The sequence below is a fragment of the Heteronotia binoei genome, chromosome 6, assembly GCF_032191835.1.
Source record: "Heteronotia binoei isolate CCM8104 ecotype False Entrance Well chromosome 6, APGP_CSIRO_Hbin_v1, whole genome shotgun sequence".
In the NCBI taxonomy this organism is placed as follows: Eukaryota; Metazoa; Chordata; class Lepidosauria; order Squamata; family Gekkonidae; genus Heteronotia; species Heteronotia binoei.
In genome coordinates, this window is record NC_083228.1 from 23,126,008 (window position 1) to 23,152,680 (window position 26,673).

Here is a 26,673-nt window from a genome sequence, read left to right on the forward strand (position 1 = left end):
TACAAGTTAGGTTTTAAAGTTGAGATTGAAAGTCCAAACATTTTAAAATATCCACTAAGAGCAGCTATTAATTGGTATTCTGTGCTACATATATATGTATAATTAAAATACAGCCATTACCACCAACCTTGCTTTAGAAATGCATCAGCTTGGATCTCACTAAAAATTTCTGCTGACAGAATAATTTCCATAGGCAGAGTATGACTTTCTCACCTCTCCAGTCAGTGAAACCCCTTTGTCGGATCCAAGCCATCTACCATTCTACAATTTAGACTATCACCTGCTAGAAAAGAAAAAAATAATAATTCAACTCGGATTCCTCAAGGTGAAATTCCACATAATTATCTCCTCAATCCTTATATCAGTTTGTTATGAATTTTTTCTCTGTTATTGATTATAATTAAAAATCTCAAAAAAATCATTCTGTGTAATTCTTTATATTATTAAGAACTGTAATTAAAGACAGTACATAACAAGGTGTTTTAATTATTTTTATTCCTTATTAAATAAACTTTCTTTGGCTCAGCCAGTTGAACTGTGCTCTAGCACATGTCAGCAGTTTCATATGAAACCTGGAGAGGGCAGAACGAACCACACTAATTAAACACAGAACAGTCTAGTCTTTTACAATAGTCAACAATACAGAGACACATTTGCAACCACTATGAATGAATGACTCAGACAAGCGCATCTTTTAACAAATGTGCCACAAACATGAAAAACACACACAATGAGACAACATTTGATAAAGTCCTTTTTAATGGAAAATGTAAAACCCCTTTCAACTTTCAATGTACAAAGCATGTGTAACACTTGCACTTTTAACAAATTAAAGCAAGCCAATGTTTTAAAAAAATACATCATTGAATGTATATATGTATATATTTACATAGCATATTAAGTTTAATATTTAGCTTTAAAAGTCCACATAAATTTTACCAAAATGAGACAAATTTTAAATAAATTACACCTTTTTGAAAACATTTCATTGTACACTGAATAGCTTCAATAAAATACTGAAGAGTCTGTAATATCTATTTTATATACTTTATATTATACAAAGTTTACAATTATTTGGCAGTAAATTTTCAGATCATGACATGACTGCTGTGCGGATTCAGCAATATCCCAAATGCAGGCAATAGCTGGTGTTTGTGTCCTACTCACAGTAACTGTCTCAATGTAGTGAAAAATATCCAAGTTGTTTTAACCAAACTGTACAAATCACATTTACATTCGATCAATAATAGAGCATAGAATTTTTTTTCCAAAAATAAATACATCTTAAATCTTTAACATTTTGCAAATTTAATTTACACTATAATACACAACAGCAGAATGCTGCTCAGGGTTTTCCATTTCTAAAAAATCCCCCAAGTTTAAATCACAGCAGCTGTGATCAGAAGCTGTTCTGTTGCAGTGTCAGTAGCAAGTAAATACAATGGACATATTTTCTTGGCACTGATGGTGCATGCAGCTTATATTAGTAAGTAGACTATTGTAAAAAAATAACCTTCTGACACAAAAAGGAGGAGCGCGCACACTTAGTTTTCTTCCATATCTTCTGTTTCCTGCTCATGTATCTTCAAAGCTCTCACCATTTCCTTAACTGCATGATACAAGATATTTTTAACCTGTAAAAGTAAGTTCAGCAATTTAAGCAAAGAGCCCAGCTTCTCATAGGTTTGAAAGAGGGAGGGGAGAGAGAGTAAAGAGGAAGACATTGGCCTGGTTCACACACAAATTTTTGTATCCAACAGAAAAGGTGCACATGTTTTTGGCTTACACACTGCTTCAACCTGCTCTTGTTGAGAAGAAAGTAATACATGAGCACAATACTGGGTTGGATCCTACTGCTCCATCAATGCCTCCATATTCTTCCAGTGCAAGGTGCCTTCTACTGATTCAAGATGTTCTTGGGTCAACGCAGGAGCATCTTGCACCAGTGGAAAGGGTCTTACACTGGAGGAGCTGGTGGGTACTAATACAACAACATAGCAAGATCCAACCCCAGGCAACCTAAATGGATATAGGACTATAGGAAGCAAGTTTAGTAGGAGATACCAAATAGAAAGAAACCAATATTGTAGCTTGTAGTAGGGAGAGTGGGGCTTGAGAAAGCACACAGAAGACCAAGATGTGTGCCTCCACATACTGTGTACAGGAGTGCTCATATGGCCACCATGAAACTATCACAGCTAAAAGGAATTTCTACTATCACATATTCATTAGCAGTTATTCCACATGAACATCAGCAGGGAACATTGAATTATGATGAAGATTAATCTGTTACCTGCAGCTTGTCATCATAATTGATTTCTTCCTTCGACAGCCTCAGTTCTTGTGTTAAATGAAATGACTGCACAAGATGTTCTGAAGACACAAAGTCCTCAGTAACTTGAATGCAGCTATGAAAATTCTGTACCTATGTAAACAAAACCCATGCTGAAGTATTCTTGGACAGGAAAGGATAAAAACAAACATGTACAACTGCCAGCTTTATCAGGATCTTTAAGTCTCTGATCTATATCCAACCATGTGGTTATGAAGACTTGAGGTTCCTCTTGGGGAGGAGGGGGCAGGATGGAGAGTCCCACAGATTTCCAAGTCTCACTGCAACCCATGAAACCCTCAGTAATTTTGTTCTTGGGAACAGCACAGCAGATTCCTGGTGTTGTGGGGCTCATGTGGGATGGGGATAGCAACAGGGGATAGGAGCTCTACTGAGAAGGAGGCAGGGGGTGACATAGCTCACTTTTCTCTCCTTTCTCTCTCATGAGAGCAGGCCCCAAACCTGAGTAGCTGTTCTCTTCTACTGCAACCTCAGGAATCAACTTTCCAAGGGCCAGAAACAGTTGCTTGTGCAGAAGAATATAGAAAAGTTCCTCAATACTTGCACCAATGGATTGCAGGAATGGAAATACTTCTCCATATAATTTTTTTAATGACAGCTAGAAGTACACAGCTGTGACTGGAGGAAAAAATCTGTAAACTTTCATTGCAGGTTGGATCTAAGCTAAACTGGCCATTTCCACTGATTTTCCCTTCCTGCTACAGATCGCCTCCCATCATTCCTCAGGATCCCCTAACCCCTCCACCCCCAAGAGCAGCATGCCGTGGCATTTGGTGGCCTGCAGTGAGAGCAGAAGGCAAGAAAGTTCCAATCTGCCATTGGAAGAGTTAATTGGGATCCAACCTTGTATCTTGATTTTACTGTATTGCACTCAGCCCTTAAATAGCATAAAACCATACATCTTTCAGGTCAAAAAAGATTCAGGAAGCTTCTCAACCAGTTTTGATCAGAAAGATAACAAGCAAAGGAAAAATCAAAGTGGGTCACAAAATCGGTCATCACCAGATTTTCCACCACAAACCATACAAGAAGGCAGGGAAGCTGGGAAGATTTTTATTACACCTGAAGGTATTGAAAGGGAGACTGAACCATCCTTTTGGCATTACAAAAGCACTGTTGGTAACAGCCACCAATAAAAAGATAAAATCTTGAAGTATGCATTCATTCTCATCATTTTGGGAAATTACAGCTTTACCTGATGGAGTGCTCCTGCTGGTAAAACAATGGCATCACCAAGGAACTGGATAAGAGTGCAGGTTTTTACTCCATATTCTTCAAAAAGTCTTTGACGTAGTTTTTTGTTTATATACCAACTCTGGTCACGTATTGGATCGTGCTCTGGTAAAACATCTAAACCTTGTTCTTTTGCTATCTGTAATACAATTGTGATACTGCATTATACACAAAACATGTTTATACCTAATGAAGACAGTCTAGTCCTAAAATCTATATTATGTACAAAAATACAATTAAACTTCAGAATTCCTGTTAGAATTCATCAGAAGAACAAGATCTGAGCTCAGTAGCGTCTTAAAGACCAACAAGATTTCCAGGGTGTAAGTCAAAGCTCCCTTCATTTATTATTTTGATTTATTTTCATAAGATTCAAGTAGGAATGGAGATCACATAGCCCTTATATCCTGTATAATGGAAGGACATCCAAAACGTCAGGGGTGTCAGATATAATGGCCAGCAGGCCAGATCCAGCCCCTGCTGGGCTCCAATCAGGCCTGCAAGCAGACCTCCAATCAAATCTGATTCTTCCTGCTTCCTTTTTCTTCTTCCTGTTTTTGGCATCAAAGCTGACTTTTGCTCAGTCTCTCCTATTTCTTACTTCCCAGAGCAGAGGGAAAAGATGCCTCCCTTCCCTCAATTAGCTGAGGGCTCCTCCACCTCCTCTGAGGAGAGAGGGAGAAGGAAAGAGCCAGAAAGAGTGTAAGTTCCATAGCACTTTTAAGAAGACCAACAACATTTTATTCCAGGTGTAAGCTTTTGTGTGCCTGCACACTTTTTTAGAGCGGGGGGCGGGGAGGGAGACCAAGAGCACTTTTAAGGAGACCAACAACAACATTTTATTCCAGGTATAAGCTTTTGTGTGCCTGTACACTTCTTTAGAGAGACGGAAGGAGGGGGAAGAGAGAGAGAGTTTCCCATGGCATTTGCAGGCGGGAAGTGGGGGAGGGGGGGGAGAGAAACCTAATAAACCATTCTTTATGAGTGGAAGGGAGCAAGAATCCAGTCCATCCGTCCTTCGAGAGTGAAATTATTTCAGCTACCAAATGACAATAGGCACTGGTAATGAGAGAAGAAAATTAGATCTCAGTTCAGTCAAGGAGGATGCATTGCCTTGAGCTTCATTACCAGTTGCAATTCAGCAGTCTTCCTTATCTTCCTTTGTAAGAGAACTACTACTGAATGTCCTGGAAGGGTAAAATGTTCCTCTACTGGTTTTTGAATGTTGCATTAGAAAGAATAAGACTCCAGTAGCAGGCCATGTAGGGCTTTGAAGGTTAGAACCAAGAAATTGAATCTGATCCAGTATTCAACTTGGAGCCAGTGCACCTGGCAGAGCACCAGTTGTATCTGGGCTCTAGATGGAGTGTTTGTAAGTACACATGCAGCCGCATTCTAGACCAGTTGGGAGTTTCCAGGTCAGGGTAGCCCTAAAATAGTAAAGAGACCAGTAGTACCTTTAAGACTAACAAATTTTATTGTAGCATATGCTTTTGAGAAACACAGCTCTCTTCATCAGATACAGACAAAGAGAGATGTTTCCTGAAGGTGAGAGCGCGCAAGGGTAGCCCTGTGTACAGCAAGTTACAGTAATCTAGCCTGGAAGTGACTGTTGCATGGATCACTGTGGCTCAGTTGGGGGTGGGGGGGGAGAGACAGGAAGAGAACCAATTGCTGGACCTGGCACAGATGGAAATATGCTAGTCTGATTTATTACCAGAGGATATGTCAAGCTAACCAAGCCTAGTTTTATATCACCTTTGATTTGGGGGGTGGGGGGAAATAACTTTTTCCTGGGGAACAATATTTTTGAACATAAAATGAACAATCCCTTTCTTACACAGTACAAATATACATACGTATTTTAAAACGTTTCTGCAAGGCACCCCTTGAGACTGAGTTATTATTTAAGAAGGGGACCCCCCTATTTTCAAACCATAATTAAGTTGCTGGTTTTAAAACTGGGAGACACTGGGTTGAGTCCGGCCAGCTTTTCTCTCAGTGAAAAAGGGAGGGAGGTCTCCCCTTTTAACCACCCAGAAGGCTATTTTCTGATAAGCTTATCCAGAGTTTTCTCAATGAGAAAATCTATAATGGTGGATCAGCCTGGGTTATTCAACACTACCAATCATGCAATCATAATCACCACTAAAGGTAATCTGTAGCTGGAAGAGTGTGTGAAGTCATATAGTTCAAACAAGGCAACAATAAGGCTGATAACACCATGCAAGCCCATCATCCCAATGGGGTTTTCCAGCTATGTTTATAGGTAGCAAATCAGACAAATGTGCAATAGTCTTATGAAAGGTTCTATTTTCTATTCAGAGTAAGCATCTACAGCTTCAGTACTGCTCAATCTGGGGAAATTTATCTAAACTGTTTTTTATCTCCACCCTTCGATAAGCACAGATACAAGTTATAAAGGTAGGACTGTTGAGTTCTAATTAATATGCATTCATTATAAATCTAACCTTTTGTAGGAACTCCCTTATCTTCTCTGCATCTTTGCCAGCATAAATATGCCACAAAGCACCAGGCAATTCACTTGAATCCTTCAGCCTTTTTCTTAGAAGATCATCCAAATCTTCTTCTTCAAACTTCTTCAGTACTCCTGAAAATTTATAAATGTAATTATATTCCAGAGTTGGAGAAGACTAGTTCTGCACTTAGCATCATGCCAGAAATGCCGCTTCCTTCCCTTGTATATATTACAAGAGGGTGGGGCATGAAAAAGAGAAGAGGAGCATCAAACAGCAGATTTATATGCACTAGTTAAAAATCTTAATGATGCCCATCTAAAACATACTTATATTATTTGAACCAAATGTATAGATCTTGCGCAAGCTAGTGGTGAATGTTACCAAATAACTTTTATTGCACAATAAACTGTCAAAAAAAGTGTTAAGAATCTGACTGCATCATTAAAGTGTCTTATTGATAATGATAGAACTAGGACAGATTCATGTAGAAATCCAATTCCTTTATTAGCTTATATGACCAAAGTTCTTAAGCTCAACCAGAATGCTATCAATTATCAAATATACATAGATATATAACATTACTCACAAAATTCACTGAATTAAAAGGTTACATATGAAAATATTAAAATCTAAAAAGTAAAATATTAAAACAAGAATTTCTGATAAAACCTATCAAGTAAATCAAAAATCATCATGTTAACCGAATATATACTAGATCCTGTTACAATCGGGTCAATCCAGATTTGTCATTTTACAGATAAAATCATTAATTTTTTTTAACAAAATAGGTGGTTTCAGGATTAATATCTGCCAACAAATAGGGGATCACCCAAAGTTCAGTTGGTAATTGGCGTTTAGTAGAAATTCATAAGTACACAAATTATTCCTTATAATTGCTACTCTACAGCAATAGTTATCAAAATCCCTCCCTGGTTCTATAAACAACAAAAACAGAGTCTGCAACCCAACTGCACCAAAGCACATAGAGAGACAGCAACCAGTTTTCATGCTGATTAATAGTTTGGTTGGAAGTATCAAGAGGACATCTATAATGATAATTCTCTTATGGTGGTGGCCAAATGGAGTTCTCCCATTGGCTTATGGATGCATTCCATGCACTCAACAAGTAATTGGCTTATCATGGCTCACTCAGCATCTCTGGGCCTCCCATTGGCTGACTCCCCTGCCCCCACTTACTGCAGGCCTGGGAATGTTGAACAAACCATCAAACAGTCTAAGCGCAGAAACAGACACGTCTCCAACTGTCCTCTGTGTTCTCTCTGTTAACCAGCCTCATGAAAAGTACCGCTGGCAACAGACCTCTGTCGCCCCATCAACAGCCCACACAGACAGTCTCTGAAAGCCACAGAAATAGCCAAGGAACTGCCACCGCTGTGATGCAACTAGGCAGCAAGACCTGGCCCTGCTGGGAGTGTTTCCTCACAGGCCACGGCTCTTTCCTGTCATTCCCTCTCTCCTTCCTCCCCTCAGTCTTTGCCCATAGCCAGAGGCTGCTGCTAGGCAACCAAGTTCTGTCAGTAAAGGGAGAGGCCTCAGGCGAACAGAATGGCATACAGTTCACCCTCCAAAGCAGTTCTTTTCTCTAGTTTAGGGAGAGAGATCTGTTGTCTGGAGTTCAGTTATGATCCCAGGAGATCTTCAGGCTCCACCGGGAGGACTTGATGCCACCATGACTTGATGCCACCTGACTGGCATGACTTAACTAGGCCTGACTGCTTGCTCCTGTTCAGCAGCAGCTCCCCTAGGACAGCGAGTGTGATTTAGCAGTTGCCAACTCTAAGTTGGCAAATTCCTGGAGATATGAGGGATGGAGCTCGGAGAGGGTGGGTTTGAGGAGATGTGGAGCCATAGACTCCACCCTCCAAACCAGCCATTTCCTCATGGGGAACCACTGTTGCCAATCTCCAGTTCTCAACCCAAAGACTGCTACAATCTCCAGGTGAGGGCTGGAGATCACTGTGAATTACAACTGCTCTCCAGATGGCAGAGATCAGCTCCTATGGAGATGGGTGGGGAGGAGTGAATGCCTTCACTTGAGTGTGTGGGCATTCACCCAGAGCCTCTTTCTAAAGCCTGTTCCTTCATAATGGGCCTTATTCCTAGTTATCCACATTTAATTTATTTATGTGCGCATAAAATAAATTATTACACTTGCGCTGGTTTTACTGTGGTGGCAACACACACAGGTTTTTTAACTTTACCTGATTTTGAGAGAACTCCATTCCCTTTTGCTATGGCAACACTGACAAGGATGTTCACAACATCAGACACTTCAATATGGAGATTCGTAGTTCCTACATCATGGTCCTTTGCAGCAGCTACACCTTTTTCAAAGATAATGTAAAATATATTGAAGTGCATTTAAGGCCATCACTTTTCATGAACAGACCTGTAAAATATTTTCTTGTGAAATTTATGAAAGCTGGATTATTTTTTTATTTTTTTTTAGTTAAGATTTAAATAGCGAATGAAAATGGACTACAATTATAACATATGGGGTTTTTTTTCCTTCTCTTTTTGCTTTATGATGCTTTTTTATGAATATTCTTTAACAGATTAAATTGATTAACTTTTTTTAGCAATGTAATTAAAATACACTGCCGGGGTCACCGAATGGTGGGGAGGGTGGAGAAAATGTAATGTATATGTATTAATTTTTAATAACAAATGATAAGTGTTACTATTATATATTACAGTATAATAATTTTTTTTAAAAAAAGATTTAAATAGCGAATGAAGTCATTACTATAGTCATTTATAGTCAAACAATAAAAGAAAAAATCTGACTCAGCAAAAAAGTGGGGGGGGAGGATAGCAATTTTCTACATAAGATCAGATGGCTTTCAAAATTCATTTGTGAGCTAAGAATAAATAAAAACTTGATGTGAGACATTTAGTTCTGTTTAGGAGGTATAATGATGTACTTTAGATTTCAAAAAGAGCTGATCAGTTAAAAAGCCTTTTACAGGTATTGGAAAGGTGCAATTGCTGGCTTTTACAGGTATTAGTAAGGTGCAAGTGAGGATAAGGGGAATGCGCCCTTGGAAGGGACCTCTTCTTCAGCTGATGAGCGGGTATCCTGTCACATCAAGGAACCATCCCTGGGCACGGGGGGTGGGTCTTGGTAGTTGGTGATTTGATCCTTAGACAAGTAGACAGCTGGGTGCCAAAACCGCATACTGACCATATGGTGACTTGCCTGCCTGGTGTGAAGGTACAGACATTACGCATGTTCTAGATAGGCTGACAGACACTGCTGGGGATGGTACATGTTGGCACCAACGATGTGGGGAAATGCAGTTGTGAGGTCTTGGAGGAAAAATTTAGGCTGCTAGGCAGGAAACATAAGGCCAGGACCTCCAAGGTAGCCTTCTTAGAAGTACTACCTGTTCCACATGCAGGGCCAGAGAGACAGGCAAAAATTAGGAGTCTCAATGCATGGATGAGACAATGATGTAGGGAGGAAAGGTTCAAGTTTGTTAGGCACTGGAATGCTTTTTGGAAAAAGTGGGAGCTGTACAAAAGAGACAGTCTCCACTTCTCCCCAGAAGGAACCAGGCTGCTGGCATTTAAAATCAAAAAGGTGGCAGAGCAGTTTTTAAACTGAACCTTGGAAGAAAGCCGGCAGGAAACAGGATGACTCATCTCAAAGAGATGACTGGTTAGCTGTTACTTTTCTACCGGGCAATGGATTAGAGTTGTCCACTGAGATGGTGACAAACAGTATGGACTGCCTGCCAAAGTCTCCAGGCAGCAGGAGGAAGGTTGTGGGCCTAATTTGTCTGGGAAATTACAGATGTTTATATACAAATGCTAGAAATGTCCAAGGTAAAATCAGGGAGTTGGAATGCTTAGTGAAAATATAGACATTGTGGGTATTTCAGAAACTTGGTGGAATGAGGAGAATCAGTGGGACACAGTGATTCCTGGATATAAATTATATCGGAAGGATAAGGAGGAAAGGGTTGGAGGTGGGGTGGCTCTGTATGTCAGAGAGTAAGACTGAGAAGGTAAGAGAATTAGTTTCCCTTCTAGAAATGCTATGAGTCAAAATAGTGGGCCCAAAAGGAAGCTTAACTCTGGGAGTTTGTTATCGCCCACCACATCAAACAATAGAGGATGATTATAAAATGATGAAAGAATTAAAGATAGCAGCTAGATGTAAAAACTATGTTGTAATAGGTGATTTTAACTACCTGTGCATTTATTGGGTCAATATGTGTTCAGGTCGGGAGAAAGAGATTAAGTTTCTAGACACTTGTGCTTTGGAGCGGATGGTCACAGAACCTACCAGGGGTGGGGTGATCCTGGAGTTGGTTCTAAGTAATGCCCAAGACCTGGTGAGAGATGTAAAAGTGATTGCACTGCTTAGGAGCAGTGATGGTAACGTTGTTGGTTGCAGGAAAAGGAAAGGTCCCCTGTGCAAGCGCCTGTTGTTTCTGACTCTGGGGTGACGTTGCTTTCACAACGTTTTCACGGCAGACTTTTTATGGGGTGGTTTGCCATTGCCTTCCCCAGTCTTTTACACTTTCCCCCCAGCAAGCTGGGTACTCATTTTACTGACCTCGGAAGGATGGAAGGCTGAGTCAACCTTGGGCCAGCTACCTAAATCCAGCTTCCGCTGGAATCAAACTCATGTTGTGAGCAGAGAGTTCAGACCACAGTACTGTAGTTCTGCTGCTTTACCACTCTGCACCATGGGGCTGCTTGTTGCTTTCAACATTTGTATAAATAGGGAGCTGCCCAAAAGGACCAACACAACCACTTTAAACTTTAAAAGGGGTAAATTCTCTGAGATGAGGAGGCATGTGAAGAGGACCCTGAAAGGAAAGGTAAATACGGTCAAACCCCTTGGGGAAGCTTGTAGGCTATTTAAAACTACAATCCTAGAAGGTCAGATGAAATATGCACAAGTCAGGAAAAGCACAAATAGGTATAGAAAAAGACCTGCATGGTTAACAAACAAAGTAATGGAAGCTGTAAAAGGTAAGAAGGATTCCTTTAAGCAGTGGAAAGCTAGTCCAAGTGAGATTAACAAAAGGGAACACAGGCTGCAGCAGATCAAATGCAAGACTGTGATCAGGCAGGCAAAAAGGGACTATGAGGAGCATATTGCAAAAAACATAAAGACCAACAATAAAAATTTCTTCAAATACATTAGAAGCAGGAAACCAGCCAGGGAGGCAGTGGGGCTCTTGAATGACCAAGGGCTAAAAGGATTACTGCAGGATAATAAGGAAATGGCTGAGAAGCTGAATGCATTTTTTGCCTCTGTCTTCACTGTGGAAGATGAGAAGTGTTTGTCCACTCCAGAACTGCTGATTTCAGGAGGGATATTGAAAGACCTGAATCAGACTGAAGTGACAAGAGAGGAGGTCCTATGACTGATAAACAATTTAAAAACTGATAAGTCACCAGGCCCAGATGGCATACATCCAAGATTTCTGAAAGAACTCAAAGGTGAACTTGTGGCTCTCCTGACAAAAACATGTAATCTTTCATCAAAATCTGCCTCCATTCCTGAGGATTGGAAGGTAGCTAATGTCACCCCCACCTTTAAAAAGGGTTCCAGAGAAGATCCAGGAAATTACAGGCCAGTCAGTCTGAATTCAATACCAGGAAAGTTGGTGGAAATCGTTATTGAAGAGAGAATTAGAAGGCACATTGATGAACAAAAATTATTGAGGAAGACTCAGCATGGGTTCTGTAAGAGAAGATCTTGTCTCACTAACCTGTTAAGAATTCTTTGAGGCGGTGAACAAACATGTGGACAAAGGGGACCCAATAGATGTTGTTTACCTTGACTTCCAGAAAGCTTTTGATAAAGTTCCTTATCAAAGGCTCCTAAGTAAACTTGAGAGTCATGGGGTAAAAGGACAAGTCCTTTTGTGAATCAAAAACTGGCTAATCAATAGGAAACAGAGAGTGAGTATAAATGGGCAATTTTCGGAGTGGAGGGTGGTAAGCAATGGAGTCTCACAGGGCTCAGTACTGGGTGCGATGCTTTTTAACTTGTTCATTAATAATTTGGAGTTGGGAGTAAGCAGTGAAGTGGCCAAGTTTGCAGATGACACTAAACTGTTCAGGGTGGTGAGAACCAGAGAGGATTGTGAGGCACTCCGAAGGGATCTGTCGAGGCTGGGTGAGTGGGCATCAGCGTGGCAGATGAGGTTCAATGTGGCCAAGTGCAAAGTAATGAACATTGGGGCAAAAAATCCTAACTATAAATACAAGTTGATGGGGTGTGAACTGGTGGAGACTGACCAAGAGAGAGATCTTGAGACAGTGTGCGACTGCTATAAAAAAGGTCAATGCTATGCTGGGAATTATTAGGAAGAGAACTGAAAACAAATCATCCAGTATCATAATGGCCCTGTATAAATCAATAGTGCAGCCTCATTTGGAATACTGTGTACAATTCTGGTCACCACACCTCAAAAAAGATAACAGAGCACTGGAAAAAGTACAAAAAAGGGCAACTAGAATGATTCAAGGGTTGGAACACTTTCCCTATGAAGAAAGGTTAAAATGCTTGGGGCTCTTTGGCTTGGAGAAACGTCGACTGAGGGGTGACGTGATAGAGGTTTACGAGATTATGCATGGGATAGAGAAGATAAAGAAAAGTACTTTTCTCCCTTTCTCACAATACGAGAACTCGTGGGCAGTCAATGAAATTGCTGAGTAGTCGGGTTAGAACTGATAAAAGGATGTACTTCTTCACCCAAAGGATGATTAACATGTGGAACACTGCCACAGGAGGTGGCGACAGCTGCAAGCATAGATAGCTTCAAGAAGGGATTGATAAACATATGGAACAGAGGTCCATCAGAGGCTATTAGCCACAGCACTCTCTGTCTGGGGCAGTGAAGCACTGTATTCTTGGTGTTTGAGGGGGGGCACAGTGAGAGGGCTTCTAGTGTCCTGGCCCCACTGATGGACCTCCTGATGGCACCTAGCTTTTTTGCCCACTGTGTGACACAGTGACCTGATCCAGCATGGCTTCTCTTATTTTCTTATGCTTAGGACTGTTATTACACTTTTTGTCATATCAGAAAAAAAACATCAGGATACAGGTACTTCCCCCCCCCCCTCATCTGAGTCTCATGTAACCATGGTAATCATCATTTGTAGTTCCCTGCTATGAAACAGCTTTATGTTATCATGACCACATACCATACTCCAACTCACTGTTCTGCTATCTCTGGGAACCTGTATTTCCTTCTTGTTTTCCTTCTGAACCTGCCAATCTTTATCATTCATTAATTCCTATCAAAATCTTTGGCTGTCTTTGGCGAAGCGGTGGTGGTGTTTAAGAAGAATTCGGTCTGACACAATCATTACTGGAAATTTACTTACCATATGCACTGCATAACCTGGGTCCTAGATCTGGGTGTACAAAAAACCCTGGCAAGTATGAAGCCAAATTATATTTTCCTTCAGGATTACAATACTCTGGCAGTGGCAAACTTTTTAATAAATCTTCATATCTGAGGAAACAAAGGTAAAAGTTATAGTGTGAATAAAATTTAAGAAAACAACCCCCCTTCCCACAAAGCACAGCAACGGAAGGAGGACTATCAATAAAAATGAATACCTTGCAGGCATCATGGTCTTGAAATCATCACCAGAAGGCAGATCTTTTAATTTCAGTACAACTGATTCCCCATTTTTTATTTTTTGTCGCTCTGCAAGCATACAAGCCAATGCATATATTAAGTCATTATTACCACAAAATGCAAGAATAACACAGGCTTGTCTTCTACTGTGACTACCAATAACATATAGAAAATATTCTGGTTTTTAAAATCTGTAAACAGAGGTTGCCATGGTAATGACCAAGGACAATATTACTGGTGCAGGGAAAAGCATCTGGCACTAATTTATGCATTAAAATCAGCTGGCACCAATTTATGCAAAAAAAACTATTTTAAAATTGCTCTATCAGTGCATATCACATTGTAGTTCACTTTACTGTTTAAACTATGACAAGGTGGAATAGATTCACACTTGAACACCTGTTTATCTGTCAATATTATCTTATATCTGAGAGCTATTTTCTGCCACTGAGGGTGTGTGATTTTCACTGATCCTTCCCTCCCACTGTAGATCTCCATATTAGGGTCAGTGATTTTTCTGAAGTTTCCCAAATTCTACAGAAAGTATTTCAGAGTGAAAGTGTTGTAGAGTGGAGTAGAGGGAAAGGGTTTGTTTAAAGAATGTGGATTAGATATGTGCAAAATTAATACTCAAAAGTTTTGGAGGCCTATTTTACAGTACTACATTAATTATCTTATGATCCAGTCAAAAAGTCCCATTGTTCCAGTGGCAGAGGGTGAAGCACATATTTAATTTTTTAACTGAAATCAATGCCTAATAATGCTGCAGGTTATTTTCATCAGGAAGACCCAGTAAAAACTGAAATTACCAGCACACTGTCTAAAATAAACTTTAACTTGGTCAACCTGCAAATGCTAGAAATATCAAGGGTCTATATTCGATATTTCTGGCAGAAAGTACACGTAGCTGGTTTATTTGAAACTGAAGAAAACATGCAAAACACAACATACTTGAAACTTCTTCAAAGCCATCCCAGAATTCCTTGACACTGCCACTTGAAGTAATGCTGTCTTTGCAATTCAAAATATCAACTTTGAGATCACCAAAATCTGAACTAATCAAGTCTGCCTTCCACAAACTGGCATTCAACTTCTTGTGCACACCAGACACTAATGCAAGCTGCAAAACGTAACAGAAAAGTGGAAATAAGAGAAAATATGTTAAAAACAAAATGGGACACAGAAGAAATCAGCCTTGAATTTCTCTTGTATGTACAGCAGTTTCCAGTATTGCACATCAATAAATGCTAAACAGCATTCTAGTCATCTACATCTTTATTTGAATTTGTGAGAATTTGTGAGAATTTTCACTAAGCATTCACAACTAAGAATGTGCAACCCCCCACCCCAAAAAACCCAGTATTTTTCAGGTTCAGGTATATTGACCCCCCCCCCCCAAATATTGGTATTTTCTGATATTCCCAAATCCCAATACTTGCATGGTATTCAGATTCAGGATTCTTTGGAAATCCCTCCCAGCTCCATTATACCCTATAGTCAATGGTCCCCATAGGTTATAATGGAGAATCGATCCAGGGTATCTGGGGCTTGGGGGGGGGGGGTTGAGGTAGAGGCAACAAATTTGCAGCATAGCTGCTGGTTCCTCTCCTCAAAAAGCCCCCATAAATTTCATAAAGATTGGACCAGGCGGTCCAATTCTATGGGCTCCCAAACAAGGTGCCCCCATCCTCCACTGGTTTCAATTAATGGGGAAAAGGTGTTTAAAGGGATCATGGACCCTTTAAATGCCTTCTCCAACCCTTGATTCTGCAAGTGAACACTAAAGGCATTTAAAGGTCTCACAGTCTCTTTAAACACCTTCCCCAAGCAGCAAGTTCGCCCAGAAGGTGTTTAAAGGAACTGAAATCTTTTTAAGTGCCCTTGAGCTTCAATTATCCAACAGTCCTGAAAAATCCCAAATATTTTCAGGATTTTCAGGGGTTGGCCATTTTGGATAGCTGAAAAATAGCCAAATCTATATCTGGCTGAAAGAATATCTGGAAAATACTGGTAAAGTGTTTTTCAGATGATTTTTTTTGCTTCGATTTAGCCAGATACACACCCCTATTCACAACCTAAATTAACTCCTGCAACTTGCTTTGGTTCACAGGCTTTCTCATTAGTTTATGCTCTCATTTAATTGCACCTGATTTGTAAAATGAGCTTCAATTTAAACACTTGTAGCATGTTCCCCTCTCCTTCTCTGTTTCTTTAAAAAGTTCAAATTCATCAGAGGAGGCAGAACAGATCCACTGGATCCAACTATCTTCTGGAGTTCCCTATACCCAGCAAGCTGCTCCTGAAGATCACATGACCCTTATAAATAGCACATGGGGGGTGGGGGAGGTGTTCCTCTAGCTTGAGTAGAAACAGCAGGAAACAAGGACAAACCTTGTGTGATGAGAAGTGCTTTTTGCATCTGCAAGAGCACATTTGAATGAAAGACAAATTGTAATGACTTTTAACAAGAACTACATAACTAGGTCCCACATAGAAAAAGCAATTGATCTAACAGAGTGGATAGGATGAATAATAAGTATTAAGAAGCCTATACATTCAGTTTTCTAAATGGGAATGCAAAAGCATAGGTATTGGACTAGTATTTCCATGTATGTATCTATAAAAGAGGTACCAACATAGTAAATCATCACTCTAAAAGTGATAATTCAAACTGGTTCATACTTACTATTCATCAAACACTGGGATCTCAACTATTACGATGTTATGATTTTAGCTTCTTTGCTGATCAAGATTAGCATGAGAATAGTAGCTGGCCACTATTCTCAATATAGATCAAGGTAATATTTTCCTGGTTGGATGGGGGAACCATAACTGTTAAACAGCCTACATGAAAGACACAACCATGCAGTCTTTTGTTAGCTCTTCTTAAGAAGCTAAAGTATACTTTAATGCATACCTTCCCTTGTTTCCAACAGTCTCTGAATAGTTTCCAGTTGTTACAGTTTTTATGGTCTCGAAGCCACAAAACATGTTTGTCACAGATCCATGAATGTGGAACGTCACTATACAATATACTGCAGTCATCTATAACAAATTTTCTGTCATCCTTTGGCTCATCCTTCCCTTCAGATTTCACATTTATCTTTGGTGTTCTGTTTGGTGGAATCTTGTTTTCTACAACTGAAGCAATTATGTCATCAAGAATGTTTGGCATAGTCCTTCCACCTTTGCTATTCTATTGGAAAAATAAAATGAGGACTTCAGTACTCCTTAGTTTTTCTATTGGAAACATCATCACCAAGCCTGTACAAAAAGTTATTATTATGTTAATTATAAACAGTGCATCCAAAATAACTATAATACTGACCTGGCCATACAGATCCTCGCTATGGTTACTTCAAGGCTCAGCTACTGTAATCCAGTCTACATGAGTCTGCCCTTAAAAGGCAACTCAGAAGCTACAGTTGGTACACAACACTGCCACTTAAAAGGCAACTCAGAAGCTACAGTTGGTACACAACACTGCCACTTGGATTACTATTGGGTGCTAAGTGAAATCTACATAATCCTACTCGGCAGACACTCCACTGGTTGCCAATCACTTACAAAGCCCTTTATGGCACTGGATCCATATTCCTGCAGGACCTCCTCTCCTATTGTGTTCTGCAGTGACAGCTTAGCTCATCAGAGTAAAGACTTAGGAAAGTGCCACACTGCAAACAGGTAAAATTGGCATCTGCCTGTTCACAGGTGCTCTCTATGATGGTTCCCCACACTTATGTCATTTCACATGCAAAACAGAACTGTTCAGGAGTGCATTCTTGGAAAGGAGAAGAGCTGTGATGTAAAGTATCAGCTCAGGAAGTGATCTCTATCAAGGATAATGTGTTTTATCTTCCAGTTCTTCAGTCCCTGCTCCAATGCATTATGTTCTTTTACCAGGAATCTTTCCTATTAGACTCACTACATGTTTTCACCTGATTCAATAGTTTTATTTTACTAGGAATATCTGCTGTGAAATTTAAATAGTGATCAATCAAATGTTATATTTTAATCAGGTTATTGATTGACTGAGTAGCTCTACCTCTATCATATGAATAAACTGCCTTGAGTCGCAGTGAGAAAGAGATTATAAATGAAAATAAATAAATTACAGTAGTTAAACAATGATTCACCAAGCACTTACACTGGGATAATCCCACTTATTATTATACTTGCAGTAAGAGACAATGAGATTTCAATGAACTGAGTTGCTTGTGTAATGTGTGTTACCAATACACAGCCACTGCTTCTTAAAATGTTGTTAACATGTCTGGAATATTATGAAACCAGTCAACTCTTTCAGGCACACCCATGTGGTTCTTTGCTTTACTTATTTAGTTATAAATCTAAAGATTTATAGATGGATCCCTCCTCTGCACACCAAAGGGAATCTGCATGCGTTTCAAAGATCGGCTCTCTGTGCTACATGGAAAACTTCTTTAGAAGGGTGGCAGAGTCCAAAACAGTTTGAGATTTGGTGTGCAGAGGAGGGATCCAAAGTTATTTTTTTTCTAATTCCATTGGGCATGCCTCATAGAGTTCTTTGGATCCTGGCCAACTACAAACTGAATGCTGATGTTGGCTGCATTCAGATTACTACACAAATGATAGCCATTCTTACACTTATGAGCTCTGTACCCTGTCCCATTCCAGTTTATTCATTAATGGCTTTCGTGTGTGCAATGAACTGCAATTTATTGTGGCATCTGACTCAGGAGCATTAACGAAATGTAGTCTTGTTTCATGCTTTAAAAGATTCTAAATCATAATTATTCAATCAGAATCTTGAAAAGAATGACTATTAATGTTATCTGATTTGGATGTCATGATAAACTGAAATTTTGTTTGTTCACATCACCTGAATGCAGCCTTTTATCCACTTTCCCCCGCCTTAAGTTACGGTATTAGTAACCAAGGATTCAAGAGCCCCCTTTGTATTCAAGAGCATCCAGAACATAACAGCTGGTAACATACTTACTGCAGTTCCTGTAGAATAAACTGGAGCAAAAGCAATACCAGCATCTGTAGAACCAAGACGAAGTTTGCCAGCTGTTGTGGTCAGCAAGTCTCGTAATGTTGACCCCTGCTCACTGTTCTGAGACAAAGGTGTTGAGGTCTTGCAGTTGAGAGATTCTGAACTGTCTTGGTCCTGTTCTTCCTTGGCATGTTTCCCAAGTGGACAATCTTTATTTTCTAAAATAAAATAAGTTTGATCTCGCATTAAGCATAACACACGAGCATGAACACTGACAGCCTGCCTTTGACATTAGTGACAATATACTTTTTAGCATTATTGCTTCACTTGAACACCAGAGGATTAATTAGATCCTTTTAAAAAGGAATCAACACTATGCAACCATGTAAAAGGCATCTTCAGCCTCTCAGACCTGGAGCTGAGTTAAACCTGTCGCAAATGAAAGATGCTGCAGATAACAGGAGTTGGACACTGACACATGATGTACCTTCTGCAAGTGGTTCTTCTATCAATATGCAAGAAATAATGTGTCAATTTGATGCCACCAGAAGAGGGTACCAACACATGCAGCCAAAGGATGTAATTTTCCATATATAGTACAGGAAATGTCACACTGTCAACACTGACATTTAGCACTGGTTTTTAACATTCTGAGTCAAGAGTCACCAAGTGCCTTTCACTAATGCCGGTGTGCAGGAAAAAAAGTAAATGCGGGTAGGAAGGAAAGAGGCAGAAATAATGTGCTGACGGAGACCAGCTGGAGAGGCAGTGAAACTTTTTCCAGATTTGCTACTTGTTGCTTCCTTGTTTTCATACCAGAAAAATTAATATGTATCATCAAGACAGTCTGGCAAATGTTCAAAACCATAAATAAATGAACAGCTCTTCATAAAGCCTGCCAAAAATTACGGGTTTAATTTAAAAACATTAAAGGAATTTACAGTTGTCCTGAAGGATAACAAACATCGTGACCATTGTCCAGAGTTAGTCTTAGAACCACTCTTAAGGACATAAGAACAGCCCTGCTGATTAGACAAGTGGTCCATCTAGCCCAGCATCCTGTCACAGTAACCAACCAGTTGCCCTGGAGCTCTAACATAAGAGTCAATTAATAGGCATAAATGCACCTTATCCCCTTGCTGGGGCCCAAATAAGTGAATAATTCCAGCAACTTTGACCACTCTTCTTGTGCACCACAACCCTCTTTATAACTCTAGGCATTCTTCCTCATTTTTGTTTTCTGGTTACAATCTTTATTTCCTGCTTACAGACCACAACACAGTAAGCTCTGAGCTCAGACTACAGAAGTAGAGGGAAAGAGAGAGATACACATGATGCAATTTGATCCTTTGATGTGGTCAGATATTCCAGTGATAGATTTGCATAGAGGCTAACAGAAGGGTTCACATCCACCAGCCATTTTTGTCAACCAGCTTGCTGTTCTACTCCTCCATCCCAGACCTCTATACTAACAATAACACATCTCTTTAGAGTCCTGGCCTTGTTCAGAAGTAGTACTGCATTAGTATTATCAATTTATTGTCGCCCTTTTAAGAGATGAGTTGTAGAGAAATGGGAAACTAAAAAATTCCACTTGAGTGACCTTCCTATAAGGCAGGGGTGGCTAACGGTAGCTCTCCAGATGTTTTTTGCCTACAACTCCCATCAGCCCCAGCCAGCATGGCCAATGGTTAGGGCTGATGGGAACTGTACGCAAAAAACATTTGGAGAGCTACCATTGGCCACCCCTGCTATAAGGTGTTCAGACCTCCCAGCTCAGATAAACAATCCTCAAGCAAGCAGGGCCCAGCTTTGCTCAGAAACTAGGGAGGAAGTTGTTTTGGCTGAGGAAAACCCATTCTTCTCAGTAGGGATTCTTCAGTGTTCTCCAATCCCCTCTAATGTGGGGGTTAGAGCCTTCCCTTTGATAAGCCACCACTACCTCCTGATCTCCCTCCCAGCAGTTTGGTGCCCAGAGATGCATTCATTCAGAGATGAATCAGCATGGTATAATGGTTAGAGCATCAGACTAGGATCTGGAAGATCCAGGTCTGAGTCCCCACTCTGCCAGTGACACAGTCTCAGCTTAAGCTAACTCATAGGGTTGTTGTGACATCAAAATGGAGAAGAGGAGACTAATGTAAGCTGCTTTGGGTCCCCACTGGGAGAAATGCAGGGTATAAATGAACAGCATGTCATTTTCATGTTGGCAACGAGCATGACCTTCTAGGTGGATTTAGCTACACAGCCACATGATTTTGCCTCTTCTGTTGAAATGCCACTCTATAATGGGAAAGGACAGAAAAGCCCAGCAGCACCATCCTTTCCCACATGAAATTCTGGGCCCTTAATTTAAGGAAAGACCAGTGCAAGTCTCTGATAGCTTTCTTTTTTTAATCTTCAGTGAACTGTCTGCTCCCTCCAATCTTCTCCTCATTCCTGCCTTTGCTATATAAAGATGCCTGATTTTTATAGCAGGAAATGTATTTAGTGATAAAATATTGTTTGATGTATACCAAAAACCACGACATTAACAAAAGGCACCTGGCAATTCTATAGACTTAGTGATGCAAGGGTGTTTTTCCCCCTCAAATATGTGGCACAAGCTTCTCAACGTTCACTGAGACAGACATTTCCCATTACATATAGAAAAATACAATTTGCGTAAGGCAGGGTTCACATACATTGGTCATTACCTACACCTACCTTTCTTTTCTTCTCTGGCCTTTTGTTCTGCTAGATCTGCCAACCAATGCAGTGGTGATTGAGATTCAGGTGGTGTCAACTTGCTGTCTGTGCTTATGTCACTCCCTGGACTTGTATTACCATTGGTCTCAGATTTTTGAGATGCTTTCTGCTGTTGTGACTCAGGGATGCACAGAGAAATTTTATTACTGTGGTTAAGGACATTCTGTAAAACCTGCAGGGTACAACAGTTCATATTAATCAGTTTGCACACATTGAAACAATGGTTATTTTAATAGCAATTGTACTCTATGGTTCAATTATGCACCATTAAATATACTTACCTGCCACTGAAAATCAAAATGTAGATGCATACTCAAAAGTGCAACAGACTGTGCCCCATAACATAATGCAAATATTAACAGAAGTATATTAGGACACAATTGGCCTTACCTGAGACACCCCATTCATAGAAGGGAATTTGCCAACTTGTAAATTCTGTTTGCTGGCACACTGGCAATGGGATTTAATCTCATGTCTTTCTCTAAGAGTATGCATTGTTTCAAGAAGTTCCATTAAAACTAAAAAATATGAATAAAGAAAACAATGGTTCTTCCATATACAGCACAACTACTTTGTACAGTCCTGAGGATAACAGCCTGAAGTTACATCTCCTTTCGTATACTATAGCAAATGAAGAAAGCTCTTGAGATTGATCTTTCAGTAGAGTATAATTTAGTTGACTTGACATCTACTATATGGGATTTCAGAGGAGTAGCCAATACGCCTATTGTAGTACAACAGACATCTAGGGGCTCCTTAAATACTAACATTTATTTTACCACAAGCTTTCATGGGTCAGAGCTCATGTCCTCAGATTCTATGAAATATGAGATAAAACTGTAAAATGAGCTATGTTTCAATTCAGTATGAAGGTGTGGATCCTACTGATTTCAGTTCAATTACTACATGTAATTTTTATATGCAGAATCAACTCAACCTCAGGTTTTTTTCAAAATCAAAATGAATACCATGGAAAAAAAATCTGAGGACTTTTTCAACCTGACCATTAAAAGCATTGGGAAATTTTGGAAAGCACTGGAAAAAAAAACTCCTATGAAATATCTATTTTGGAAGGAATGAAATGCTTTACAACAAAGGTTTTATTCAAAAATTGTAGTATGAAAATGTTGATGTACAAGAACAATATCAGATAATTTTTATATATATTGTAGACATATAATATATTGTCAAGAATGTTTAAATGTGAAGAATGCTGGTAACAATATAAAAGGTAAAAGGTAAAGGTACTGAGTCATTACCAACTCATGCGGTGACATCAGGATGTTTTCTTGGCAGACTTTTACGGTGTGATTTGCCATCGCCTTCCCCAGTCATCTACACTTTACCCCCAGCAAGCTGGGTACACATTTTACTGACCTCAGAAGGGTAGAAGGTAGAGTCAACCTTGAGCCAGCTACCTGAACCCAGCTTCTGCCAGGATTGAACTCAGGTTGTGAGCAGAGCTTGGGCTGCAGTACTGCAGCTTACCTCTCTGTGCCACAGGGCTCATGGCAACAATATGCACTGTATTAAAAGTTCAATGTTATCAAGTTTAACTTGATATCCAAATAAGTTGGTTCCTACACCTATTGTGATTACATGAAAGTGTTTATATTCAAATAAACTCTACTGCTTCAGACTAACTCAGCTGCCCACCTGGATCTATCAGAATTTGTTTTCTGTTTATTTTTTCCCCAAATCTGAAATGGCAAAATTTAAGATATATGTGCTAAGAGGTGTGTGTATAAAATATGCATTTATTTCAATTTCCCCCAATTTTGTTATTTTTTTTGTTCTGGAAAAAAAATAGGTCTCCCCTGCTTCCCTTGGCAATTTTTTACATCTTAAATCTCAGTTGAGCAAGAGGAGACAGTGAGAGGCCATGGGTCTTCTTCTCACAGTCAGCTTCAAAGCTGGCTGTGAAAGCAGGAAGACCCAGCCTGGGAAGGCTGCCTCTCAAGGTCATTCCCAGGATTTTTTAGGTTGTGTTTAAAAAAAAATTGAGTGCTCCCCAAATTTTTAAAAAGCCCCCCAACCTAAAAAAATCCTGGCTAAGCCTTAAGCAGCCTACCCCTCCCTTTTAAAATGACTAATCAGCCCTCAACATCTTGTATCCTGGAGTGTAATCAATCTTCACCAGGCTAGATTTTGCATATTTTCCTATTTTGAATAACTTATAAAAGTCGTATTTTTTCTGTATACTGCAGAATCCCCTAGAAACAAAGCAACCCCCCACCCCTTCTGATTTTGCTGCTTAAATGATTAACATAGTACCACTTTACTATTAAATACAATGATAATTACAATGGTATTTATACCTGAGATGGTCTTTTTCAGTTTCATACTCTCCTCAGTATTTGGATTATTTTTATGGTACTATAAATAATTTTACTTCAGCCTTTACTTTAAAACTTCTGACTTTGACTATGTCTAAAATTGAGTTTATTGTTTCAGCCTTAAAATACTGATTGCAGTTAGGACTTGGTTTACTGAGGAATAAATACCTTACACATAACGACTTCCCAGTGATTTGAAGATAACATATCTAGTTCTTCATCTCAACCACATTGTTAAGGAGAAGAGACATAAATATCTTACCTTATTCTCATGTTACTTCCCAGTGTTCAATAGCAAGCTAAAAATTACTATCAACAAAGTATCTGTAATGAGTCCTACATACATTATAAAAAGTAAATAAATTCCATCTTCAAAGTCTATTGTGATCTTACCAGATCCAGGAATGATCTGGGTAGGCATTAAATGTTTATGGTCATGAGGCTGTCCTTTTACACATTTCATCCATGCATAAAGTTCTTTATCTGTAAAGATATTAACAGGTCATATTAGTTATGGTTTTGCAGGGTCCAATTGGCACTTTAAATACAGGTATATTTCTAGGGCTGTTGCTATTTGTCAAAACACATGAGACACCATTTTCATATCAAAGAGTATAGCATGGGTACTGGAATTTGTTTTTTAGGACAAAGATGAAGTTACTTTACGTACAATCTTTGTTAGCTGAACAAAAAACAAGCTCAAATTTAAAACAAGCAAATCTAAGCTGCTGTTCTTCTTACAAGAGTACACTGACCTCTAGAACTCTTCCTTTCCTTTGCCTTGTAGCAATCTAAGCAGACCACAAATCCACATTTTTGGCAGACCCAGTGAATGTTAAACAGAGTGGCTTCACATGCATCACACATTTCACGGACTCCTCTGACTGCTCTCTTCCAAGCTATTTTGGCTGAAATACAGAGTAAACAGAAAACCAAGTACTGAAATTTAAAGGCAAACATCTGTAAAGTTGTTGCACAGAAATAAAATTTCAGCCAAACAGACCAGTCATTATTTCCTTTCAGGCAATTAGGGGGGGAAATTCGACAACTGCCATAAGTATTTTTATAAATTGTCGAGTATCTAGGCAACTCTCTGTCTCTAAAATTCTATTACTAGTCTTTGTAACCACAAAGGCTCTTATTCCTAGGACTTACCGCATATACTTTTTCCATATCAATTTATATATACATATATTTAAATGGGCTGCTATCCTTGCATCCAATGTGATGGAAAAGGAATAGGCAGGAATCTGAGATGCTTCTAAACCCAAGAGTTGTGTATTACTCAGTCCTAAAGATTTTTTTTAAAGAAAGTGTACTTTCTGGTACACTGCCCCAGAGCAATTAAAAGGTAATTTTAATGAATGAAACTATTTGGAGAAATTGTAGACTTTGAGAAACTCAGATCTATATGCAGGTATGTCCCTTGGTTCAGGATAAGCGGCATTATTTTCCATTTTTAAGAAAACTTCTACTAAACTTAACAGCCAAGGAAGACCACTCCTGTCAATATAAGGGACTTGTTACACATTTTCTAGGGGCTGCTACTAGTATGATCTATCATAGTTCTTCCCTCTCGTGTCCATTGGCAGTCACAAATATAAGACGATGCACTCAGAGTGCTCAGAACTTCAAAAGGCCAGCAAAAGAACAACATACATTGGACAACACTTCATTAATTGCGAATATGATTGCTTTGAATACTGGAGCCTTAATCAGAAGTTATGATACCTTTTTCTTAACGTCCTTTTGACACTGAATTTAGAAGGTATGCTTACTTCAATCATAAAAATTAAACAATACAGAGCTACCTTAAAATTTTCAGCTTAATATTACCAAGTAACAATTATCAGTGTTAAATAGACTTTTGCAAAAATATTCCTTCCCAAATCAAATCAACCGACTAACAAGTTTTGAAATAATTCGAACTACTGAAATTGCTCCAATATGTCTTGTGTAGTTTATCTCAGTCTATTTTTGAATATACGTGTAGTTCTCAACAGCACAATGAAACATTTCAGCGCAATATGAGGATTCTCAAGGAAGAACTTGACACTTGAGCCATATTAAAAAGGAGCCAACTAGAAAAGCTAACATTTGAATCCAGTTATAATTTTTTTTAAAAGCTAAAAAGCCTTACCATCCTTTTTCACCCAGGACATGGCCGTTTTCTCAGATGTAACTAGTTGACAAAATTTGTCACCTATGTGTTCTAAAATATATTTACACATTTCTATGTCCACTTCATCATCATCATAATTTTCATGTGTCCATAAACTTATTGCTTCATCATCATACTGATCAGGAGAAGAAAAGCCATCAATCCTAACCACTCCATTCTTACTAAAAGAAAGCCTGCAAAAGAAATACACAAATAAGTATCACAATACTGAGCAGCTGAATTACAATCTAGGTCAAACATTGCTATTGTTAATCTAATACATTCCATGCCTCCGTCTGTCTTTTCCTCCTGAACCAGTTTCTTAGCAGAGGTACTGCTGGAAAGAGAAGCAGAATGCACTAGGACACAATATAGTTATTGATTGAAATATAAATAGAGAAAACCTTTTGCTTATGTTATTTAATGAAACACTCAAAACTGATTCCAGACCTGTCTTGGTTGTCCCAGCTAACTTTTGATAAGAAGTGCAACTGTTGATTCTTCTGGATGTCTCAGCAGCTTTTGGTAGCATCAAAACATGGTATCCTTCAGAACGACTGGTAGTTCTATTTCATAAACTGGTTCTGCTCAACCCCATAGCATCTAACACATAGGGTTCCATCCAGATGATTCTATTTTGTCCTCTAGGCTGTTTAACTTATATATGAGACCATTGGCAGAGGTCCTCTGAAGTTTTTGGACTCCACTATATAGATTTCATATATTGATATGTGGATCTTAGGTAGT

The 26,673-nt window shown here is 39.3% G+C and overlaps 1 protein-coding gene across 2 annotated transcripts in view; it reads right to left on the reverse strand.

Annotated features, from left to right (window-relative positions):
• Nucleotides 1-741: 741 nt before the first annotated feature.
• The window catches only part of JMJD1C (jumonji domain containing 1C), a 214,462-nt gene continuing 188,530 nt past the window's right edge, over nt 742-26,673 (reverse strand). For both annotated transcript variants that reach the window (XM_060241113.1, XM_060241114.1), the window contains 15 exons: nt 25,906-26,120; nt 24,521-24,673; nt 24,159-24,248; nt 21,820-21,947; nt 21,388-21,601; nt 18,685-18,899; nt 16,621-16,899; nt 14,655-14,823; nt 13,682-13,772; nt 13,444-13,574; nt 8,289-8,411; nt 6,058-6,197; nt 3,549-3,725; nt 2,294-2,425; nt 742-1,634 (listed from right to left, as the gene is read on the reverse strand). In XM_060241113.1, coding sequence (XP_060097096.1) covers nt 1,545-1,634; nt 2,294-2,425; nt 3,549-3,725; nt 6,058-6,197; nt 8,289-8,411; nt 13,444-13,574; nt 13,682-13,772; nt 14,655-14,823; nt 16,621-16,899; nt 18,685-18,899; nt 21,388-21,601; nt 21,820-21,947; nt 24,159-24,248; nt 24,521-24,673; nt 25,906-26,120 — 2,347 coding nt within the window. In that variant the 3' untranslated portion in view covers nt 742-1,544. The remainder of the gene's footprint in view (nt 1,635-2,293; nt 2,426-3,548; nt 3,726-6,057; nt 6,198-8,288; nt 8,412-13,443; nt 13,575-13,681; nt 13,773-14,654; nt 14,824-16,620; nt 16,900-18,684; nt 18,900-21,387; nt 21,602-21,819; nt 21,948-24,158; nt 24,249-24,520; nt 24,674-25,905; nt 26,121-26,673) is intronic.